Raw genomic sequence first — 18,057 nt, forward strand, 5'->3', positions numbered from 1 at the left:
GAGCCCGAACACTCTCCGCGGCATAACGGATTCCATTCCGACGACTTTCCTTCCATCTCAATCACGAGCAACCACATCAGAACGAACCAGGGCCGATGGACAATACGATGCCCACTCAAAGAGCCTCGAATAGCGGCGACTCAGGTCCTCGCCCAAAGCGTCGAAAGATCTCGGTCGCGTGCGATGAGTGCCGAGCTCGAAAGGTGCGCTGCGATGGCGTCCAGCCGGGTAAATCGTCCGAAATCACTGGAAAGGGGTGACATTCATTAACCACCACGCAGTATGCGGCCCGTGTGCAAAGAGACAAGACACTGGTGTGCAGTGCAAATACACCGGTGAGCCAGAGAAGAAGCGAGCGGCTCAAGAGTAGGCAGTCCGCATCCTTTTGGGGGAGAGTCGCCGCTAACTTTGTACGGAACAGCTATATCGCCAGTTTGGAGAGCCGCATCAAGCATTTAGAAAGCCCTGGCTATATTCCGGGCCTGTCAGAGGTCAATGCCTCTCGCGGGATAACTCATACACCTATCAATCGACCCTACCCACCTAGGACCAGCCTCTCGTCGGGGACTAATGCAGAGCTCCATTCGCCAGGGCGAAGCCCTTTTCAGGACACTCCGCGGAGTATTATACGTGAGCCTGTAACCTCAGTACGACGAGCTTCACATTCCAATGCAGCCGGGGCAGATGGTGTAAATGCCATGATGGGAGCGATGGAGGAAGAGCGCGCTACGCAGGGGTTCTTTGGGAGCTCAAGTGCGGCCAGCTTCATGCGCCAGATCAAGACGGCAGTGGACAAGAGGATCTCATCGCCGCAACAGCATACCTCGGAGTCTGTCCTAGGGACGCAACCTCCTCCCACTCTGATGCCATCACAGAAGGAGAGGCAAAGCACTGTCCATGACTACGTATTACCTCCGCGCAAAACGGCAGATAGTCTCATGGGCGTGTACTGGCACTACGTGTTTCCACTCTATCCCCTTGTCGACAGCATCCATTTACGAGAGGAATATGCTCGGATCTGGACGGGAGAGGCTCACCTCTCCGACGAGAATATGCTAATGTGTACCTTCAACGTCATTTTTGGTCTTGCATGTCAGCTGGCCGACTTTATAGCCCCTGAGGAGCGAGAAGCTTCGGCTGCTGCATTCTTCTCGCGTGCCAAGGACTTGCTGCACTTCAACCTTTGGGACTCTGGATCTGCTGCCTTGATTCAGTGTCTTCTCCTGATGGCGCAGTATCTACAAAGCACCGATTCCGCGCATCAGTGCTGGATTGTGACTGGGCTGGCCATTCGAAATGCGCAGAGTATGGGTTTGCATCTCCCGCAGACCATCGCACGTCTACAGAACCCTCAGGAACAGCAACTGGCACGAAAGATCTGGCATGGTTGCGTGCTCATGGACAGGTATGTATCCTTTCATTTCCAATCATGCTCGACTAACCGAAAACAGGGTTATTTCAATGACCTTTGGACGTCCGGCCATGATCTCGAAAGCTTCATGTGGCTCGGTTCCTCTGCCAGCGACTATTGATGAAGAGTATATTGCATCTGCTTCTGGCTCTGAAGCAACGCAGCCGGCCGATCGTCCTTCATTCATGGCGTTCTACGCCAAGTCGCTGGAGCTCTATGAAATTTTGAACGACGTGCTACTCAGTCTATACAAGCCTGTGGTGGAAGAGAGCCCTGACGACATCTATGATTTCTACTTCAACAAAGAGACCGCCGAAGACGAACTGACTATATTTGAACTCGATCGCGCTCTCACGAAGTGGACGCGCAGTCTACCGCCACATCTTCGAGGCAGTTCGGCTACCGGACCGGATAATATTATCTTTTACCGTCAAAGCGTTGTCTTGCGGGCCAGGTATAATGTTCCACCACTTGTCTAAATCCCTTGTTTACCAATACTTGACTAGATTTTTGCACGTCCGCATGTTGCTCTTCCGACCCGTGTTGTCGAAATATTGCACTGCCAGAGAAATAGCCTCTGATCCCCTTATATCACTGAACGACTCCTTACCCCAAAGGGTTGCCCTACAATGCTCCAGCATCTGTGTGAAGGTCGCTCAAGAAGTCATCGAACTGATATACAGCAATATTCCTTCCGATGGGTCATCCGGTCCTCTCCCGGCTTGGTGGTATAATATTTTATGTAAGTCCCATGTTTACTCTAACTCAACAGCCTATCTATCTACGATGTTGATCCTTAGAGACAGACGTCTACACCGCAGCTACCGTCCTGATCGCCAGCCGCCTCTGCCCTGCCATTTTTGAAGAAGTCAGTGAGCCCGCAATCACACGGTCGTGGAAGTGCGCGCTCGAGATTCTTCGAAAGTACCAAACCTACAGCACTTCCGCGCGGCGCTGCGTAGCGGCACTGGAGATCCTTTACGAACAAGTGGTCTCAGAAACCCCACCACCTGATCAGAGCATCTTCTCCGGTGTAGCAGCGAATTCAGCAGGATCTATACAGTTAGGAGACGGCATGAACTCCATTCTACTGGATGGCTTTGACTTTCCGGATTTCCAGGACATGTCGTGGTTGAATAGCGTGCCGAGCCATTTATACTGAGCAGGTATCATTCAGTCTACATTCTATGGCTTGTCATTTTAACACTTGTGAAACTCCGTCAACCCACTGAAGTTCGGGGTAAGAGAGACCGAATAATTTTTCCGTCGAGCAAGTGCCGTCTCCTCACTTGGCAGGGGTCGCGGTCCCCCGCACGCCCCCGCCGGGATCTCCGAGGCGTTTTAGGGTTAGCTCTATCGACTGCACTGCATTGCGCGTTCTCAAGCCGTGACGAACCCACTGTCTCCAGTGAGAGACCAATTACTGTCCAGCAAGTAATGGCCATAGGCCGGTCGGGGCGGTTGTCGGTTTGCTTTACCCCGGATGATATTCAATGTGTGGGGAAGCTCCACGCAGTTCAACCACTATTTAACAAGATCTGCGTCTTGCGGAAGCAATTGATGCTCCAACTCGCATCCGCGCAATTGCAAGGCAGAAAACATGCGTGTCGATGTTCCGCTTTCCCTACTCGCGTGGGCCTCCGCGGTTCGCGCCACTCTCACTGCAACAGAGGAAGACAGTTCAATCACCCTCGAGAATGATCGACTGAAAGCCGTCTTCGACAAAGGTCGTGGTCGTGTCGTTGACCTGTACCTCGACGGCCAAGACCTCTTGGGTGAGCAGTCAGGAAATACCGGTATCGGGCCGTATCTCGACTGCTACTGCACCCCATCCGGTTTCTACACTGCGGGCTCCACAAATCCAGTCCTCGAGCTCGTCCAGGGTACAGACTCCACCGGCGCAGACTATGCGGGCGTTATCCTCAATGACACGTACACCCCAACCGGTCAGGAATTCCAACAATACATATTCCTTCGCGACGGCGAGACCGGTCTGCACATGTTCAGTCGACTCGCCTACTACAATGAGACTACTCCCTTCCTGCGCAACCTTCAAGAGCTACGCACACTTCTTCGACCGAATACGGACCTGTGGACACATTTGAGCTCTAGTGATCTCCAGACTGCGCCTCTGCCTGGTGATGAGGCGATTGCGGAGCAGATTGTCGTTCAAGATGCGACTTGGAGGCTGAACAATACGCCAAATGATGCTTATGTGGAGCAGTTCTCGGAATACTTTACCAAGTACACCTTCTCCAATCGTGTGTTTTCCCAACTACGCATCCCGACGCAAGCTGATAGTTATAGTGTGGCGCGATAACGATGTCCACGGTATGTATGCTGATGGATCGACATCCGGCGGAACGACGTACGGCGCGTGGTTGGTGATGAACACCAAGGTATGGACCTATTAGACGCAATCGAGATGCTCACTGACATATTCGCAGGATACATACTACGGTGTATGTCTTACATCCCGCGCGATATCGCATAGCTGATGATTTAGGGCCCATTGCATTCCGACCTTACTGTTGACGGCATTGTCTACAACTACATCGTCTCCAACCATCACGGCGAAGGTACACCAAACATCACCCACGGTTTCGACCGCACCTTCGGCCCACAGTTCTATCTCTTCAACGGCGGCAAGGACTCTGGCTCTCTAGAAACCCTTAGAGACGAGGCGCGTGCTCTTGCAAACCCCGAGTGGAATGTAGACTTTTACGACTCGATCGCAAAGCATGTCATTGGTTATGTCCCCTCGAGCCAGCGAGGTAGCGTAAAGGGCACAGTCAAGCTCCCTCGCAACGCCAAGAATCCCATTGCCATCCTGACGGTGGACGGACACTACTTCCAAGACAACTCCATCGTCCCGGATTCATACCAGTACTGGGTGGACATCGACAAGAACGGCCGCTTCAGCATCGACCACATCACAGAAGGCAAATACCGCCTAACAGTCTACGCCGACGGCATATTCGGCGATTTCGTCCGCGACGGCGTCGTCGTCAAAGCCGGCAAATCAACCATTCTCAACGAAAAATGGACCGCCGAGTCCGCAGGAACCGAGATCTGGCGCCTCGGAACCCCCGACAAATCCTCTGGCGAGTTCCGCCACGGCGTGACCCGCGACACCACACACCCACTCCAACCCCCGGAGTACCTCATCTACTGGGGCGCTTACGACTGGCAAACTGACTTCCCCACAGGCATCGACTACACCATCGGGGAAAGCAACCCAGCAGTCGACTTCAACACCGTCCACTGGGCCGTCTACGGCCCGACCCCGGACAACCCAGACATCGAATACAACACAACCCACGACTGGAAGATCCGGTTCCATCTAAGCAAGAAACAACTCCAACGCCGCAAGAAGGCCACACTAACGATTCAACTCGCGGGCGCCAAAACCGCAGCTGGGAACACGGACGTCTACAACCCGGCGGAACCATACACGAACCTCCCGCTGGAGAGCTACATTAACGACGTCGAGGAGCCGCTGACGCTGCTGATCGGGTTTAATCAGTCGAGTAGCTGTATTGTGCGGTCGGCTGTGAGCTGCTACCAGATTAGATCGAGGTTGGAGTTCCCGGTTGAGTGGTTGAAGGTGGGGGAGAATGTGTTGACGCTGCATTTGCCGTATAATGGGACGAATACGGAGACGGCGGTGTTGCCGACGACGGTGTATGTGCAGTATGATGCGTTGAGATTGGAGGTGAGATGAGTTTCGCAGTAAAGATGGATCGATACGAGTCGGGACGGGAGGAATATCTTTCCGTTTTTACTGTGCGGATGTGGGTAGAGCTGCAGCTAAGCTACAGGACAGGTTACATTGGCTGTCTATCTATCTATAACTTGCCCATGTACCGAGGTTGTTCTTCTTCCTTGGCACATTGGTGATGACGGCGTAGAACAGACAAATCGTACATTGTCATACGATTTCGATATATTCAATTGAACTTGAGCTCAATGATCTGAGCTGCTCTTGGTATCTGTATTCATACTATTCCATCTCAGCTCAGGCGTCCAGTTCAGCTCAAAGCGCGCATACGTAGCGCCGCTAACCACCACCAAAACAACCTCGGCTCCCCGCTGGGAGATATTAATTAGCAGTCGCTGATTGGCCGATAACAATCATCCGGGGTAGTATGGATACAAGTCTTCTGCGGGCGCAGCGGCGCAACTGCCAACTCCGTCCCCGGCTCTTTTTGCTACTCCTAGGATACTTCTATTTAATCTCCCCCTGTTCCTTCGCCTGTACTCTCATCCCACCACCATCCTTCTTTCCTCCCCTCTCCCCCCCTCAAAAACAACCACCACAATGCCCTCACAAACCCCCAAAACATACACCCGCGCCGAAGTCGCCGCCCACAACACCCCCGACTCCCTCTGGTGCATCATCGACCACCGCGTCTACGACCTAACCGACTTCCTCGACGCACACCCCGGCGGCTCCGTCGTGCTAGAGCAAATCGCCGGAACAGACGCAACAACGGACTTCTACAACCTGCACCGGCACGACGTCCTCACAAAATACCGGCCCCAGCTCTGCATCGGCTCCATCGCCAACGAATCCCCCGAAGTCCTCGAACCCACGCCGACCTCTCTGTCTCCAGTGCCCTACGCCGAACCACTGTGGCTCCGCCCTGGCTTCAAGAGCCCGTATTACAACGACTCGCACCGACGGCTGCAGAAGGCGATTCGCGAGTTCACGGAGGTGCATATTAAGCCTGAGGCGCAGGAGAAGGAGAAAGATGGCAGTTGGATCTCGCAGGGGCTGATTGATAAGATGGCTGAGAGTAATGTGCTTGCGATGCGGTTGGGGCCCGGGAGGCATCTCCATGGACGGAACTTGCTGGGTGGGGCGGTGGATGGGAGGGAGTTTGATTATTTGCATGATTTGATTGTTGCGCAGGAGATGGTGAGGGCGAATGCGAGGGGTTAGTATCCTTCCTCGGGTTTCGCTTTGGGGGCGAGGAGGCTAATATGGTGGATAGGCTTCCAGGATGGAAATATGGCCGGGATGACGATTAGCTTGACGGCTGTGCAGAACTGGCTGAAGAATGAGCCGCTGCGGGCCCGAGTCACGGAGGAGGTGCTCTCGGGGAAGAAGAAAATGTGTCTTGCTGTTACGGAGGCGTTTGCTGGGAGTGATGTTGCTGGGTTGCGGACGACGGCTGTCAAGACGGCCGACGGGAAGCATTATATCGTTAACGGGACGAAGTACGCTCATCCAACCGTTCCCCTACTCCCGTATAAAAGACTAACAATCTATGCACAGAAAATGGATCACAAACGGCATGTGGTCCGACTACTTCGTAACGGCCTGCCGGACAGAAAAGGGCTTCTCGGTGCTCCTCATCCCACGCGAAGCCGGCATTGAGACGAAACAGATCAAGACCTCGTACAGCACGGCCGCGGCAACCGCCTTCGTCGAGTACACGGACTGCAAAGTGCCCGTGGAGAACCTCCTCGGCGAGGAAGACAAGGGGTTCATCGTGATCATGTCGAACTTCAACCACGAGCGGTTCATGATGGTCTGCGCGGTCACGAGACTAAGCCGGACTGTTGTGGAGGAGTGCATGAAGTGGTGTAACCAGCGGATCGTCTTTGGGAAGAGACTTGTTGAGCAGCCGGTTATTCGGCAGAAGTATGTCAATCGCTTCCCTTGCGTTCCCTTCCCATCGCTTCGGTACTCCCTTTAAAGAGTAATGCTGACAATATCTCCAGACTCGCCCGCATGATCTCCCTCGTCGAAAGCAACCAAGCCTGGCTCGAATCCCTCGCCTACCAAATGAACAACATGAGCTACGCGGAGCAATCTAAGAACCTGGGCGGTCCGATTGGGTTGCTGAAATCGCACGTCACGCGTTCAGCGGGGGAGATCGCTGAGCAGGCAACGAATATCTTTGGTGGACGTGGTCTGACACAGTCGGGGATGGGTTGGATTATTGAGATGTTCCATCGCACGTACAAGTTCGATGCGATTTTGGGCGGCACGGAGGAGATTTTGGCGGATTTGGGGGTTAGGCAGGCTTTTAAGAATTTCCCGAAGGCGATGCTTTAGATCAGATCGATTGGGATATTGTTCTTAGGGTGGTGTGTATATATTGTATAGGGTTGTGTGAGATAGGGATGATAAGACACTGCAAGAATGTTTATTACTTGTTCAAGGTTGTTCTCTCCCAGCGTAGCTTTCTATCCTCATCTCTATCAACTATTCAGCCACTCGTAGAAGCCTCCTGATCCTGATTCTGCTCCGGATCCAGACTCGTCTCAATCTTCCGAATAACCCTCGCCGGATTCCCCGCAACGAAATGAAACGGCGGAACATCCTACACCAATTAGCCATTAGCTTAGCCAGACAAGATCGCACCGAAAAAGGAGGAAAGCAAACAAACCCTCGTAACCACACTCCCCGCGCCAACCGTACTGCCCCTCCCGATCCTAACCCCCGCAAGAATAATCACACTCCCCCCAATCCACACATCATCCTCGATATGCACCTCCTTCCCGGCCTCGGGCCCATCAAGGCCCTGCCGAACAGCAGGATCCATCGGGTGTGTTGCGCCGTAGATGCGCACGTGCGGGCCAAACAGCACCCGCTCCCCGATGGTAATCAGGCATGTATCTAGGATTGTCGTGTCGAAGTTTATAAATGTCCCCGCGCCGACTTTAAGGTTAAGCCCATGGTCGACGGAGATGGGCGGGTCGACGAAGGGGTCGGTGGGTTTGAAGAGGGCTTCGTCGGCGGCGGGGTCGGGGTTTAGAGGTGGGAGGGGGCGGGTGTCGCCTAGTATACTAGTTGCCGATATTAATCACAGCCAGTGGCAGGGATGGCAGCGTGTTGTAAATGGGATGATAAGGGAGAAAAGAAAACTTACTCCCGCCACAACTCAACCCTCTTTCGTCGGGAGACGGGGCCGGCTTCGTTGAATTTCTTGCAGGCTTCTTTGCATCGCTCGCGGTTCGCTTGCAGGTCTGCGTCCCAGGCCCAGTACAGCTCGCCGTTGAGCATCTTTTGCCATTCTTTGGAGGTAGCCATGGTGTTAGTTGGGTTGCGGTTGATTTGGTATTCAGGGAGGGGTAGGTGGTACATTTATAGCTGTGATTTGGAAGATGACTGCAGGTTTATTTGTTGTGATGGCGAGTTCTGTTAATGGTCGGGGTGTATGGCAGCGTCACTCAGGCAGGCGGGGCGGCTGCTGGTTGACCTTCCTAATCCGGTGGTTGGCGGCACCGCCGACCGATTTCCGGGATTGGTCGCTTCTAGTTCGATGGCAAACACAAACAACCTCATATGGTAATGTCATATTATGAGATAGTCGTGTTGCCTTGGTAGTTGTGGGAAGCAGGTCTGAAGCATTGTTAGCCAGCATTTCAATTGCAATGGTATACATACAAAGTCCTGCCACGGAATATTCTCCTGCTGCCCAGGAGGCTGTGCGGCGCGCGCGGTCCAGACCTGATTGAGTAGATACGACGGTATGCGGTTTCGCATTTCGGACCGCCCCTCAATCTCACGAAAGCGGGAGAGAACATAGTATTGCGAGTGCCGAGGAAGTGCATCAGCGCCGGCAATGAACAACGGGAAGATCAAGAGCTCTATCAACGTGCAGTCAGAGGGGATTTCAGACGTCGCATCCAAAACCATGTTCACAGCCGACTGGATCTCAGGGCTGTTGGCCGGCTGCAGTCGGTCGAGCAGGCGGAGAACATGCAGGATACATGCGAACTGGAACGACACGGCGACCCTGATCCAGCGAGGGTCTGCGCTAGGGTACGTCTTTGCGTGTGGGTCCCATGCGTATAGGTGTTCTTTTTCTAGGAGGAGCGTAGAGCGAAAGTCCTGGTCTGTTGTCAAGCCGTGTTTGTACTCTTTTGCTTTTTCAAGCACGCGGCCGATGATGAGGAAGATTTCTCGTGGGCAGCCGTTGACGAGCTCGAACCTGATGCCGACGTCGGTAGCGATCATCTCGCGGATGTTTTGGGTGAAGCAGAGGCGTCGGGTTCCTGCGAATGCTCGGATAATATCCAGCCTGTTGCTATTAGCTTGATCAACATGTATAGTGGCAGTCTTACCAAGCGAGGTTCCCGAGGAAGAACACTGCTCTCTGGCGTCGGCCACTGAAACCTCCTGCAGATAGAATATTCTTGCACACAGACATTGCTCCGGTAATATGAGCTCCATGCTCTGATATGCCAGACTCGGCAATCTGCCTAGTTAGCACCATTTAGTATCACGTTTGTCAACTTACATCATGTAGCAGCAGAATCTGGATCGTGGCAAAGACAGCATCCTGCTCTTCCTCCGATAACGACGTATCCTGACTTTTCTTAATCAGTTCGCCCAACGCGCGTATTGCCTTCATTCGATATTCGACAGAAGTAGTTTCGTGTAGTGTTGTGTTTTCGGTAAATCGTCCAAGGTGAACAGCGGACAGCCCAAGAACCGCATATAGCAGCCCGATCTGCTTTCTTGCTAGGGGCAGTATATATGCTCGATAAGGATTATCCATGTCATCTCCAATCTCTGCAATTTGATGCGGAGACATGAACGTATCATCTATGTTTGTTAGTAATGCATATAGACACTGTCTTGAACTTACAATGCTCAAGAAGCGTCCTTGTCTGAGTCGAAGCAAGAAGCGTCGCAATGTCATCACTAAAATCCGAAGCCGGCTTCACCAGGATGGCATCAACCGTCATCCGCTTCGACCTCTTCTGCACCGACGGCGTAGACGACCCACTCGTTGAGTGCTGCTCCTCAATCGGGCTCGTCCCGGCTTGGAGGCTCGCATCCGCCGTAGGAATGCGCGCATTCTTCCACTTCCCGCGACTCGCAATACCGCAAAAGCGGAATTGGTCGGGATAGCCGCGGCATTCCAAGCCCTTGGAAATACATCGTTGACAGCTCGGTCGGCCACGGTCACATTTCCGACATTTTTCCCGACAGGTCATACAGGCGGGACCTGATGGGGTTAGTGAGCATGGTACAATCAGGGACGGGGCTGCATACTTACCAGCTCGTGCCATTCTGTCTGAGCGGATGCGGTCGCACAGTCAGTACCTATTGGTGCTTGTGAGATGATGATCATCGAGATTGCCTATGGTCTGTGCATTTTGAGAATGCTTGGAGATGAAAGTTGCTTTGAAGTGGCTTGGATCTGGCATTTGAGAGCTGCCACCAAGAAGCTAAGCCGCGCTACATCCGGTTAGATCAGCCTTGCTGTTGAGCGCTAGTCCGTTTGGAGAATCTTCGGTGCTCTACCGATCACTTGATCTTCGCCATCAAGCAATCTATATCGCAGGAGACGGGGATGGGGAACGTCCCCTGGTTTCTGCCGCTTGCCTGATCCCTGCGCAGTGTCTGATATTTTGCATCATTAGCTTACCCTTCCATTTCGGAGATCTCATGTTTTGGTTCCTGAGATGTCGTTACAGCGAATATATATATACAACACGTCCTTGAAAGCATTTTTACCAGCATAACAACAACCATAATCTCAAAATGACGTAAAGGTGCATTGACAATCACTCTGGCTGTAGGATGTCTTACAAGCTGTGTGTCTGAGGAGTCGCTACATTAAAGCTTGCATGGTTTGCGTGTTGATGAAGTCAGTGGTCACTGAACCTCCAGTCTCGAGTGGGGTATTGAAGCCTGCAAGATCAGGCAATCAGAGCTTGGGCCATGAAGCTTTGGAGAGCTAACCGCCCTCGGTTAGTCTTGTCACGTGGAGAATGACGATAAGCAAGTGTAGCCTAAATTCGCGAGGGCAATTCTGGGGTATCCAAAGCCTAAGAGGCTGAGTCTGCGCCTGAGTCACTCCGTTCCTCCCCATCACTTTATAACTCCTTGATCCACTACTGAAAAATAACTGACTGTCGACGTTCTCATCAAACACTCAACATGGTTGGAAACACAGACTCTCTCAGCACCGACAACGTGGTGGGGCTTGCCGCTCGAGCTCTCCGTCCTGAAGCTAGCCCCGAGTTCAGCCTCCAGACACCCTACGAGGCCGTTGCTCTTATCGGCCATGCCACTCTACTAGCTGTTGGCTTCAGACTGGTAGGACTGGGCGAAGACCACACTATAGGTACGTAGCAACCGCGCCTGTCAGACCCAACTAACAGTGTTGCCTCTCAGACAGCTCGTCCGAAAACCCTTCGCTTCCCGCGGAATGGAACGCCAGCTCAACGTCCTCTTTTCGATATGCACACTCTCAATCCTCAATGCAATATCTTCTCAAAGTTAGTCGCCTTGGAAACAATGCTGTCGTTTTTGCTCTCGCACTAGGCGACGACCGGACGACTTCCTTTGATGTTCCTGTTCGAGACTACATTTCTCAATCCGCTCTGCCTCTGTCTTCCGATGCAGACCTTGAAACTACCTTGAGGGAGGTCTTCATATCCGGCTCTCGATTATCGGACCTGATCTCCCTGTTCAAGATCAACGTGATCCAGAAACTAGCACCAGGTTTATACAAGGAAGGACAGGAGACTTCTACACAGGCCCAGGACCGACAGCCGCAGCCAGAGAGGGCCCCGCGACACGATCCGCTACGAGATGACACACAACCCCCTCCTGCGCGACCGTACCCATTTGACGATCCGCTTGCAATACCCCCTCGCAGACCTGGTCCGCCAGGAGACTTCCCTCCACCTGGTTTCGAGGATGAATTCGAGATTCAACGTCCCCCTCGAAGGTTCCCCGGCGGCGGTAGACACCCGCTGAACATCGGTGAGAGCGACTTGTATCCAGCTGGACTGGGCCCAAATGACCCTTTCCGAGGAATGGGACCTGGTTTGGGTGGCCCGCCTGGTGGCATGCATCCTACATTTGATGATCCCCTCTTTGGAGGTCGAAGAGGTGGCGGATACGACCCTTCGGCTCCCCCTGGGGCTAGATACGACCCGGTAGGCCCCGGACAGGGCCCGCCGTTTGGACGAGGTCGTGGTGGCCCCGGCGGATTCGGAGGAGGATTTGGTGGGTTTGGCGGTGACATCATTTAATGGTGGAGGATGCGAAATGAGCACAGAGCACGAGAAACGGACAAATATAATGACCATGTTGTATTGATTAGATGACTATATGTAATGCTTACGAATGAGATGAACCGCCTGATGACATGCTGCTAGTCTTAGAGACTTCTTTGTAGAGAAACCCCGCCATTCAGGCGTTGAAACTCCAGCAGTGTGGGAGGTGTGGCTTTGCGGCGGTGTGGCGTTCGGGCGGCCAAACCTCGACCTCGCCAACAAACCTCCTTCTTGCCGTCCACATCTCCCTCCCCATCGCCAATCCATCGTGCAACAATTCGACTTGATTACTCTCCATAGACTTTGTATCTCGCTTTAATCTGACCCTCTCTGCTCCTTCCGTCCTCGCCTCGACCGCCGACACCACCACCAATCGCCGACCCACGAGACCCTTTCTTCGCCTAGTGATCCCACCCCTCCTCGGCAGCCGTTTCCCTGGTTCTCGCCGCCAGAGCTGCCTCTCTCTCGACAATGGATAATAACATGGAAATCGACGCGGCACGTTCGCCAGAACCACACCACCTGTCCCCGACGACCGACCCTGGGTCCATCCCTACCCTCGATGGCTGGATCGAGAGCTTGATGACCTGCAAGCAGCTTGCAGAGGAGGATGTGCGGAGGTTGTGTGATAGGGTGTGTGCAGATCGAGCCGCGAACATCTACAATATTCTAATTAATGTCAGGCGCGAGAGGTGCTGCAGGAGGAATCGAACGTCCAACCTGTGGTATGTGCTGTGTTTTGATTTTCTGCTCGTTGTGGGCCGCGCGGACGATGCACGGCCAGCATCAACAAAACGACTGACACAAAGCAGAAATGTCCTGTTACCGTGTGCGGTGATATCCACGGTCAATTCCACGATCTCATGGAGCTCTTCCGCATAGGAGGACCCAACCCCGACACAAACTACCTTTTCATGGGTGCGTTTCTCCCACCACCTTTTGGCCCCTCAACTGACCGATCAAGGTGACTATGTCGACCGCGGATACTACTCCGTCGAAACCGTCACACTCCTCGTTTGCTTGAAAATTCGTTACCCTCAGCGTATCACCATCCTCCGCGGAAACCACGAGTCCCGTCAAATCACACAGGTGTACGGATTTTATGATGAGTGCCTGCGGAAATACGGCAATGCCAATGTTTGGAAGTACTTTACCGACCTTTTCGACTACCTCCCCCTCACCGCTCTCATCGAGAATCAGATCTTCTGTCTCCACGGCGGTCTCAGTCCGTCCATTGACACTCTGGATAACATCCGATCTCTAGACCGAATCCAGGAGGTTCCCCACGAAGGACCCATGTGCGATTTGCTCTGGAGTGATCCCGATGACCGCTGCGGCTGGGGTATCTCTCCCCGTGGTGCTGGATACACATTCGGGCAGGATATCTCGGAGGCGTTCAATCATAATAATGGCTTGACTCTGGTTGCACGAGCTCATCAGCTGGTCATGGAGGGATATAACTGGTCCCAGGACCGTAATGTCGTTACGATTTTCTCAGGTACGTTCGGTGTTCTTTTCACGCTGACACTGCTGACAACCACAGCACCTAATTACTGTTACCGTTGCGGCAACCAAGCCGCTATCATGGAAATTGATGAGCACCTGAAGTACACGTTGTATGTACCCCTAGTCCGTTGTGAGAACTGTACTAACTCTCCAGCTTACAATTTGACCCTTGTCCCCGCGCGGGAGAGCCCATGGTTTCGAGACGTACCCCAGACTATTTCCTCTGATCTTATGTGATAGATTTCTCACCTTGCGGCTACGGTTCTGGGCCCTTTGAGAGGGCATATGGACATTGGATCAGGCAGCGCCGGCATGCTCTGCCTACTTAATCACCTGTGCCGTTGATACCATTATGAAAATAAGACGTGTCAGGATAAGATGATTGTTTGTATTTTCGTAGATCCATAGTACCTGGTCGAGAGCTTCAACCCGTCGAGCTGATATCATCAGCCAGGAAGGAATAAGCAAACGACCTAACATCCCCGGCCCTCGCAGAACTTTTCGGATAAACCACGTAGGAGTTTTGACAACCATGACTGTACAAACGAACGAGAACCCAGGGTTTATTCTAAGCTTCAACCCGCAACCCAACCAGACTGTGTTCTATTGATTCCCTCGCGTCCAGGCACAGTCCACGACTCTACCCGCCCAGCCTACTTCCACGATTTACTTCGTATAGCCAAACCCTTCCCATCGACCTGTGTCCATAAAACCCGCCTGGCCCTGGGCAGGCAGCTAGAGGTCAAGCCCAACCACCCGCAGCTCGTTAGCCTTCCTTTCCTACCCTTCCCATCCCTTCCCATCCCTTCCCATCCCTTCCCCTACCTTACCCTAACAATCCCTCGCCCTTAGGGTCCACGTACAAGTTCTGATTTCCAAGTTCTCCATTTCCCAACCTTACCACCATCCATCTCCCACTTAAACAAGTGGTATCAGTATCATCGCCAAATCCGAAAACCAACCCCATAGTCTCCTCGCCCTCGAGGCTCGCTCGGTCCGTGCAAACTCCGAAGAACCACCCACCCTCCGTCTTCAACTCGACACGGTTTGCTCCTGCCCTGCCGAGAGATAAGAAGTCAGGATATAAACGAATACTCGAATGAGACCTCCAGGGCTGGGCTGCAGGTCGGGTCGCGCACTGCTACTGATCGTACACGGGAAGTCAGTAATTCAGTGGACGTGGGCATCCTATGTAAAGACAGAGGGTACGGCACCCTGGTCTAGCCCTTCATTTCCCACCCCTGCGGATCCGGGCGTCAAGACGAGGAGACGAGAGTGGCTTCAGAGACGCGACCTCATACTGCTTTCGACAATTAACCCGCGGAAGCTTGAACGCGTCGTTGGAGCGAATTCACTCGGCATGGGCGACAGAAGCTCGAGGGTACAGGAGGATGAATCTAGCACATGTACTAGTGACGGTGATGTTGGGTCCCGGGAGCTCCAGCGGGTGTTGCCTTTCCTGGTTGGGGTTGTGCGGTTATTCTCTAGCGATGAGGGGAATGGCGCGTAGGGCTCGGGGCTGGGGTTGTGGTTGTTGACGGGTATTTCTCGGCGGTGCGGCGATGTCGTGTAGGGTGGAATGAATGTTTAGTCTGTGCATGGTTTTTACTTGCGCTCTGCAGGAGAGGTAAGCGGGTTAATCGAGGTCGGGTGGCTGTGACGGGTGATGCTGGACAGCTGGGGAGATGGTTGAGCATGATGTTGTATATGACCAGTCGCTATGTAGAATATCGAGTTTCCTGCCGCTAGTCATGACTGAGGCTCTAAGTTGACATAACAAATAACTTAAGAGTGCGAGGGGCAAGATAATTGCACGGATAGATTTGCATATGCCATATATACAAGAAAACAACACCTAGATCTCAATCCTGGGTACAAAACAACACGCTATCAAATCAAACTAACCCGAAGTAAATCAAATCCTCTCGCCATTCGCCTTCCTCCTCAAAAGCTCTTCCACCTCCTTCTGATGACTCGAGAAGTTATCCACGAGGCTATCCCACATCTTCGGCTCATGCTCATGCTTCTTCTCGCTATTCCACGCATAGTCCGTAATTGTGAACGGACGAGAAGACTCAAACATGAACGCGATGGACCCCTCAGAGATCTGCATGACGGGCGGAGAGGACTCGGTGGCTGCTTTGAATTCCTCATACGCGACGCCGTGGGGGACCACTGTTTCAAAATGAGCATGGGTCTAGGTATGGGAGTTGAGTGAAGGTGGACTTACTGCCGCATTCAAAGGAGATACTACCAGGCTTGAACGCATCAGAGCGGCCGCCGTAGTCACCGTAGATTAGACCCATGAGTTCCGACGCGGCATTGCGGTGGTAGTATGGTGGGCGGTAGGTGTGAGAGGCGACGTCCCAGCGGGGCGAGAAGATCAGGACATCGGCAAGAGGAGCGGTAAGGTCGCGGGACTTTGCGGTCAGGACGCAGAAGATGGAGGGGTCGATGTGGTCGACGGAGATGGAGCCGACGTTGACGAACTTGGTCAGGTCGTACTTGTATGGGGCCTGGGATGGTTAGTTGAGAACAGGAGGTTGGAGCAGAAAAACATACGTAGTTACCGTGCCACGCGACAACGTCGAACGGGCTGTGGTTCTGCGTGCTCTTGAAGAACTTGCCACCGAGCTTGTAGATGATCTCCCACGGCTCCTGGATGACCTCGTACTTGGCCGTGGGATAGAGGAAGTCCCGAGCATTGGCGAGACCGTTCGCACCGAGAGGACCAAGTTCAGGGAGCTCGAACTGCGAGCCCCAGATCTCCAGGATATAACCCCGAGAAGGCCCATCAGGAAGCTCCACACGGAACCGAAGACCACGCTGGATAATCACAATTTCGCCAGGCTGGACGTATAGCGGACCGAACTCGGTCTGGATATCCAGGGCACCCTGTTGAGGAACGATCAGGAACTCTCCGTCCGAGTTGACGAAAGCCTTCTTGGTCATGCTCTTGTTCGCGGTGTAGACGTGTGTGGCGATACCTTCGCGCAATGTGGGGTCGCCGGATCCAGCGACGGTCTTGAGACCAGAGACGAAATCGGTCTCGGCTTCTTCGATGTCGAATGGGTGCCATGCGAGCTGTGTGGGGGAGACGTGGATACGAGGGTTTAGGGGGAGGAAGGTGCATTCGGTGTCTTTGTTGTCGGGGAGGTCGGTCTGATGTCGTTAGTAGTGGTTCTGATTCTCGTGATATTTTGGAGAAACGTACAAATCCTTGGTGGGCAACTGCTGGACGGGCGCGATACAGCCAGGCCTTCTTGTTCTGGTGCCTTGGGGCGACGAACGCAGTGGCGGTCACTTGCTCGGCGTATAGGCCGAAACGCACGTTGCGAGGGCTGTTCTGGCCATGTGGGATCGTGCCAGGAACTGCCTCCGACTCAAATCTGGTCTGCATTAGATGGTTGAATCATTCAGCAGGGTGTGTTGAACGTACGAGTTGCCGAAGCCAGATTGATACTGCGAGAGTCAGCAAGGTGCTACAGAGAGTGAATGTTGAGACCAACCTCATAAGGGTCATTCCTTCTTGTCCGGAAGGAAGGGATGGTAGCATCCTTCTGTGTCTCGGCCCAGTGGAATATCTTCTGATACTCCTTGGGGTCTGTGATTGTGCCGATGGAGCCCATTGTGATTGATATGTGACGGATTCAAGAAAAGGCTCGAAGTTGTGTAGCAAATATCTGAAGTCTGGTCCAGTCTTGCAGGAAAAGAGGCCTCATATACTGTATCGTGTGGGGTCGAACCTCGTCATTTAATCACCCTCGACATATTTCCTGGCTCGGAATTGGTATTAGACGGCCATAGGCTGCCATTGCAAGGCTACAGTCCCCGCAATGTGGCATGGACTCGTACCCCGGACATTCAAGGGGAGGTGTGCTCGGCATGTCGGGGAGAATCTTAATTGCCGGCGGCTGCAGGGTGGAGCCGGGAAATCCCCCCTGCATGTGGGGGTTCATTCCGGTGCAAGTCCAGTCACATCACTCCCCACATACTGAGTAAGGATGAGTAAGAGGAGAAGGGGCAAGCTCGGAAGGACTTGGCTGGGGGATTTGCCGATATGTGGGGGTTGGAGGTGATTGCTGAGGTTGACTAAACATCGT

At 53.3% G+C, this 18,057-nt stretch overlaps 7 protein-coding genes across 7 annotated transcripts; 5 read left to right on the plus strand and 2 right to left on the minus strand.

Moving 5' to 3' along the window:
* Positions 1 to 51: 51 nt before the first annotated feature.
* On the plus strand, positions 52 to 2,792 carry BJY04DRAFT_120314 (transcription factor domain-containing protein). Its single transcript, XM_073708320.1, has 6 exons — positions 52 to 228; positions 282 to 366; positions 422 to 1,405; positions 1,452 to 1,865; positions 1,918 to 2,153; positions 2,218 to 2,792. Exons 1-6 carry the CDS (start codon positions 96 to 98, stop codon positions 2,571 to 2,573), a joined length of 2,208 nt encoding a protein of 735 aa, XP_073567801.1. The 5' UTR covers positions 52 to 95; the 3' UTR covers positions 2,574 to 2,792.
* On the plus strand, positions 2,793 to 5,256 carry rglB (polysaccharide lyase family 4 protein). The gene is made up of 4 exons (XM_073708321.1): positions 2,793 to 3,672; positions 3,719 to 3,810; positions 3,859 to 3,873; positions 3,918 to 5,256. The coding sequence occupies exons 1-4, from the start codon at positions 3,012 to 3,014 to the stop codon at positions 5,133 to 5,135; spliced, it is 1,986 nt and encodes a 661-aa protein (XP_073567802.1). The 5' UTR covers positions 2,793 to 3,011; the 3' UTR covers positions 5,136 to 5,256.
* Positions 5,257 to 5,626: 370 nt separating this feature from the next.
* Positions 5,627 to 7,733, plus strand: BJY04DRAFT_120360 (acyl-CoA dehydrogenase family protein). The gene is made up of 4 exons (XM_073708322.1): positions 5,627 to 6,351; positions 6,409 to 6,634; positions 6,693 to 7,061; positions 7,142 to 7,733. Exons 1-4 carry the CDS (start codon positions 5,733 to 5,735, stop codon positions 7,476 to 7,478), a joined length of 1,551 nt encoding a protein of 516 aa, XP_073567803.1. The 5' UTR covers positions 5,627 to 5,732; the 3' UTR covers positions 7,479 to 7,733.
* Positions 7,734 to 8,439: 706 nt separating this feature from the next.
* On the minus strand, positions 8,440 to 10,447 carry BJY04DRAFT_230258 (uncharacterized protein; the record flags this gene model as incomplete). The annotated part of the gene is made up of 6 exons (XM_073719252.1): positions 8,440 to 8,768; positions 8,814 to 9,450; positions 9,494 to 9,627; positions 9,670 to 9,977; positions 10,021 to 10,383; positions 10,435 to 10,447. The coding sequence occupies 6 exons, from the start codon at positions 10,445 to 10,447 to the stop codon at positions 8,721 to 8,723; spliced, it is 1,503 nt and encodes a 500-aa protein (XP_073567804.1). The 3' UTR covers positions 8,440 to 8,720.
* Positions 10,448 to 11,204: 757 nt separating this feature from the next.
* BJY04DRAFT_196848 (proteasome inhibitor PI31 family protein) lies at positions 11,205 to 12,541 on the plus strand. Its single transcript, XM_073712409.1, has 2 exons — positions 11,205 to 11,508; positions 11,559 to 12,541. The coding sequence occupies exons 1-2, from the start codon at positions 11,322 to 11,324 to the stop codon at positions 12,422 to 12,424; spliced, it is 1,053 nt and encodes a 350-aa protein (XP_073567805.1). The 5' UTR covers positions 11,205 to 11,321; the 3' UTR covers positions 12,425 to 12,541.
* A 154-nt stretch (positions 12,542 to 12,695) lies between these two features.
* BJY04DRAFT_196851 (serine/threonine-protein phosphatase) lies at positions 12,696 to 14,371 on the plus strand. Its single transcript, XM_073712410.1, has 6 exons — positions 12,696 to 13,081; positions 13,132 to 13,173; positions 13,261 to 13,366; positions 13,413 to 13,946; positions 13,992 to 14,064; positions 14,109 to 14,371. Exons 1-6 carry the CDS (start codon positions 12,920 to 12,922, stop codon positions 14,179 to 14,181), a joined length of 990 nt encoding a protein of 329 aa, XP_073567806.1. The 5' UTR covers positions 12,696 to 12,919; the 3' UTR covers positions 14,182 to 14,371.
* Positions 14,372 to 15,869: 1,498 nt separating this feature from the next.
* On the minus strand, positions 15,870 to 17,583 carry BJY04DRAFT_230260 (putative homogentisate 1,2-dioxygenase; the record flags this gene model as incomplete). The annotated part of the gene is made up of 6 exons (XM_073719253.1): positions 15,870 to 16,129; positions 16,185 to 16,470; positions 16,517 to 17,116; positions 17,169 to 17,343; positions 17,394 to 17,416; positions 17,464 to 17,583. The coding sequence occupies 6 exons, from the start codon at positions 17,581 to 17,583 to the stop codon at positions 15,870 to 15,872; spliced, it is 1,464 nt and encodes a 487-aa protein (XP_073567807.1).
* Positions 17,584 to 18,057: the final 474 nt, after the last annotated feature.

This window comes from Aspergillus karnatakaensis (genome assembly GCF_047715665.1).
Source record: "Aspergillus karnatakaensis strain CBS 102800 unplaced genomic scaffold BJY04scaffold_50, whole genome shotgun sequence".
Taxonomy (NCBI): Eukaryota; Fungi; Ascomycota; class Eurotiomycetes; order Eurotiales; family Aspergillaceae; genus Aspergillus; species Aspergillus karnatakaensis.

Bases quoted from the DNA above. Each gene is read 5' to 3' on its own strand.
- BJY04DRAFT_120314 (XM_073708320.1), top strand. From the start codon at position 96: ATGGACAATACGATGCCCACTCAAAGAGCCTCGAATAGCGGCGACTCA. The intron at 367-421 runs GTAGGCAGTCCG...TGTACGGAACAG, and splicing joins AAGAAGCGAGCGGCTCAAGA to CTATATCGCCAGTTTGGAGA. The intron at 1,406-1,451 runs GTATGTATCCTT...AACCGAAAACAG, and splicing joins GGTTGCGTGCTCATGGACAG to GGTTATTTCAATGACCTTTG.
- rglB (XM_073708321.1), top strand. From the start codon at position 3,012: ATGCGTGTCGATGTTCCGCTTTCCCTACTCGCGTGGGCCTCCGCGGTT. The intron at 3,673-3,718 runs GTGTGTTTTCCC...TGATAGTTATAG, and splicing joins CAAGTACACCTTCTCCAATC to TGTGGCGCGATAACGATGTC.
- BJY04DRAFT_120360 (XM_073708322.1), top strand. From the start codon at position 5,733: ATGCCCTCACAAACCCCCAAAACATACACCCGCGCCGAAGTCGCCGCC. The intron at 6,635-6,692 runs GTACGCTCATCC...ATCTATGCACAG, and splicing joins TATATCGTTAACGGGACGAA to AAAATGGATCACAAACGGCA. The intron at 7,062-7,141 runs GTATGTCAATCG...CAATATCTCCAG, and splicing joins CAGCCGGTTATTCGGCAGAA to ACTCGCCCGCATGATCTCCC.
- BJY04DRAFT_196848 (XM_073712409.1), top strand. From the start codon at position 11,322: ATGGTTGGAAACACAGACTCTCTCAGCACCGACAACGTGGTGGGGCTT. The intron at 11,509-11,558 runs GTACGTAGCAAC...GTTGCCTCTCAG, and splicing joins GGGCGAAGACCACACTATAG to ACAGCTCGTCCGAAAACCCT.
- BJY04DRAFT_196851 (XM_073712410.1), top strand. From the start codon at position 12,920: ATGGATAATAACATGGAAATCGACGCGGCACGTTCGCCAGAACCACAC. The intron at 13,174-13,260 runs GTATGTGCTGTG...GACACAAAGCAG, and splicing joins AATCGAACGTCCAACCTGTG to AAATGTCCTGTTACCGTGTG. The intron at 14,065-14,108 runs GTATGTACCCCT...CTAACTCTCCAG, and splicing joins GAGCACCTGAAGTACACGTT to CTTACAATTTGACCCTTGTC.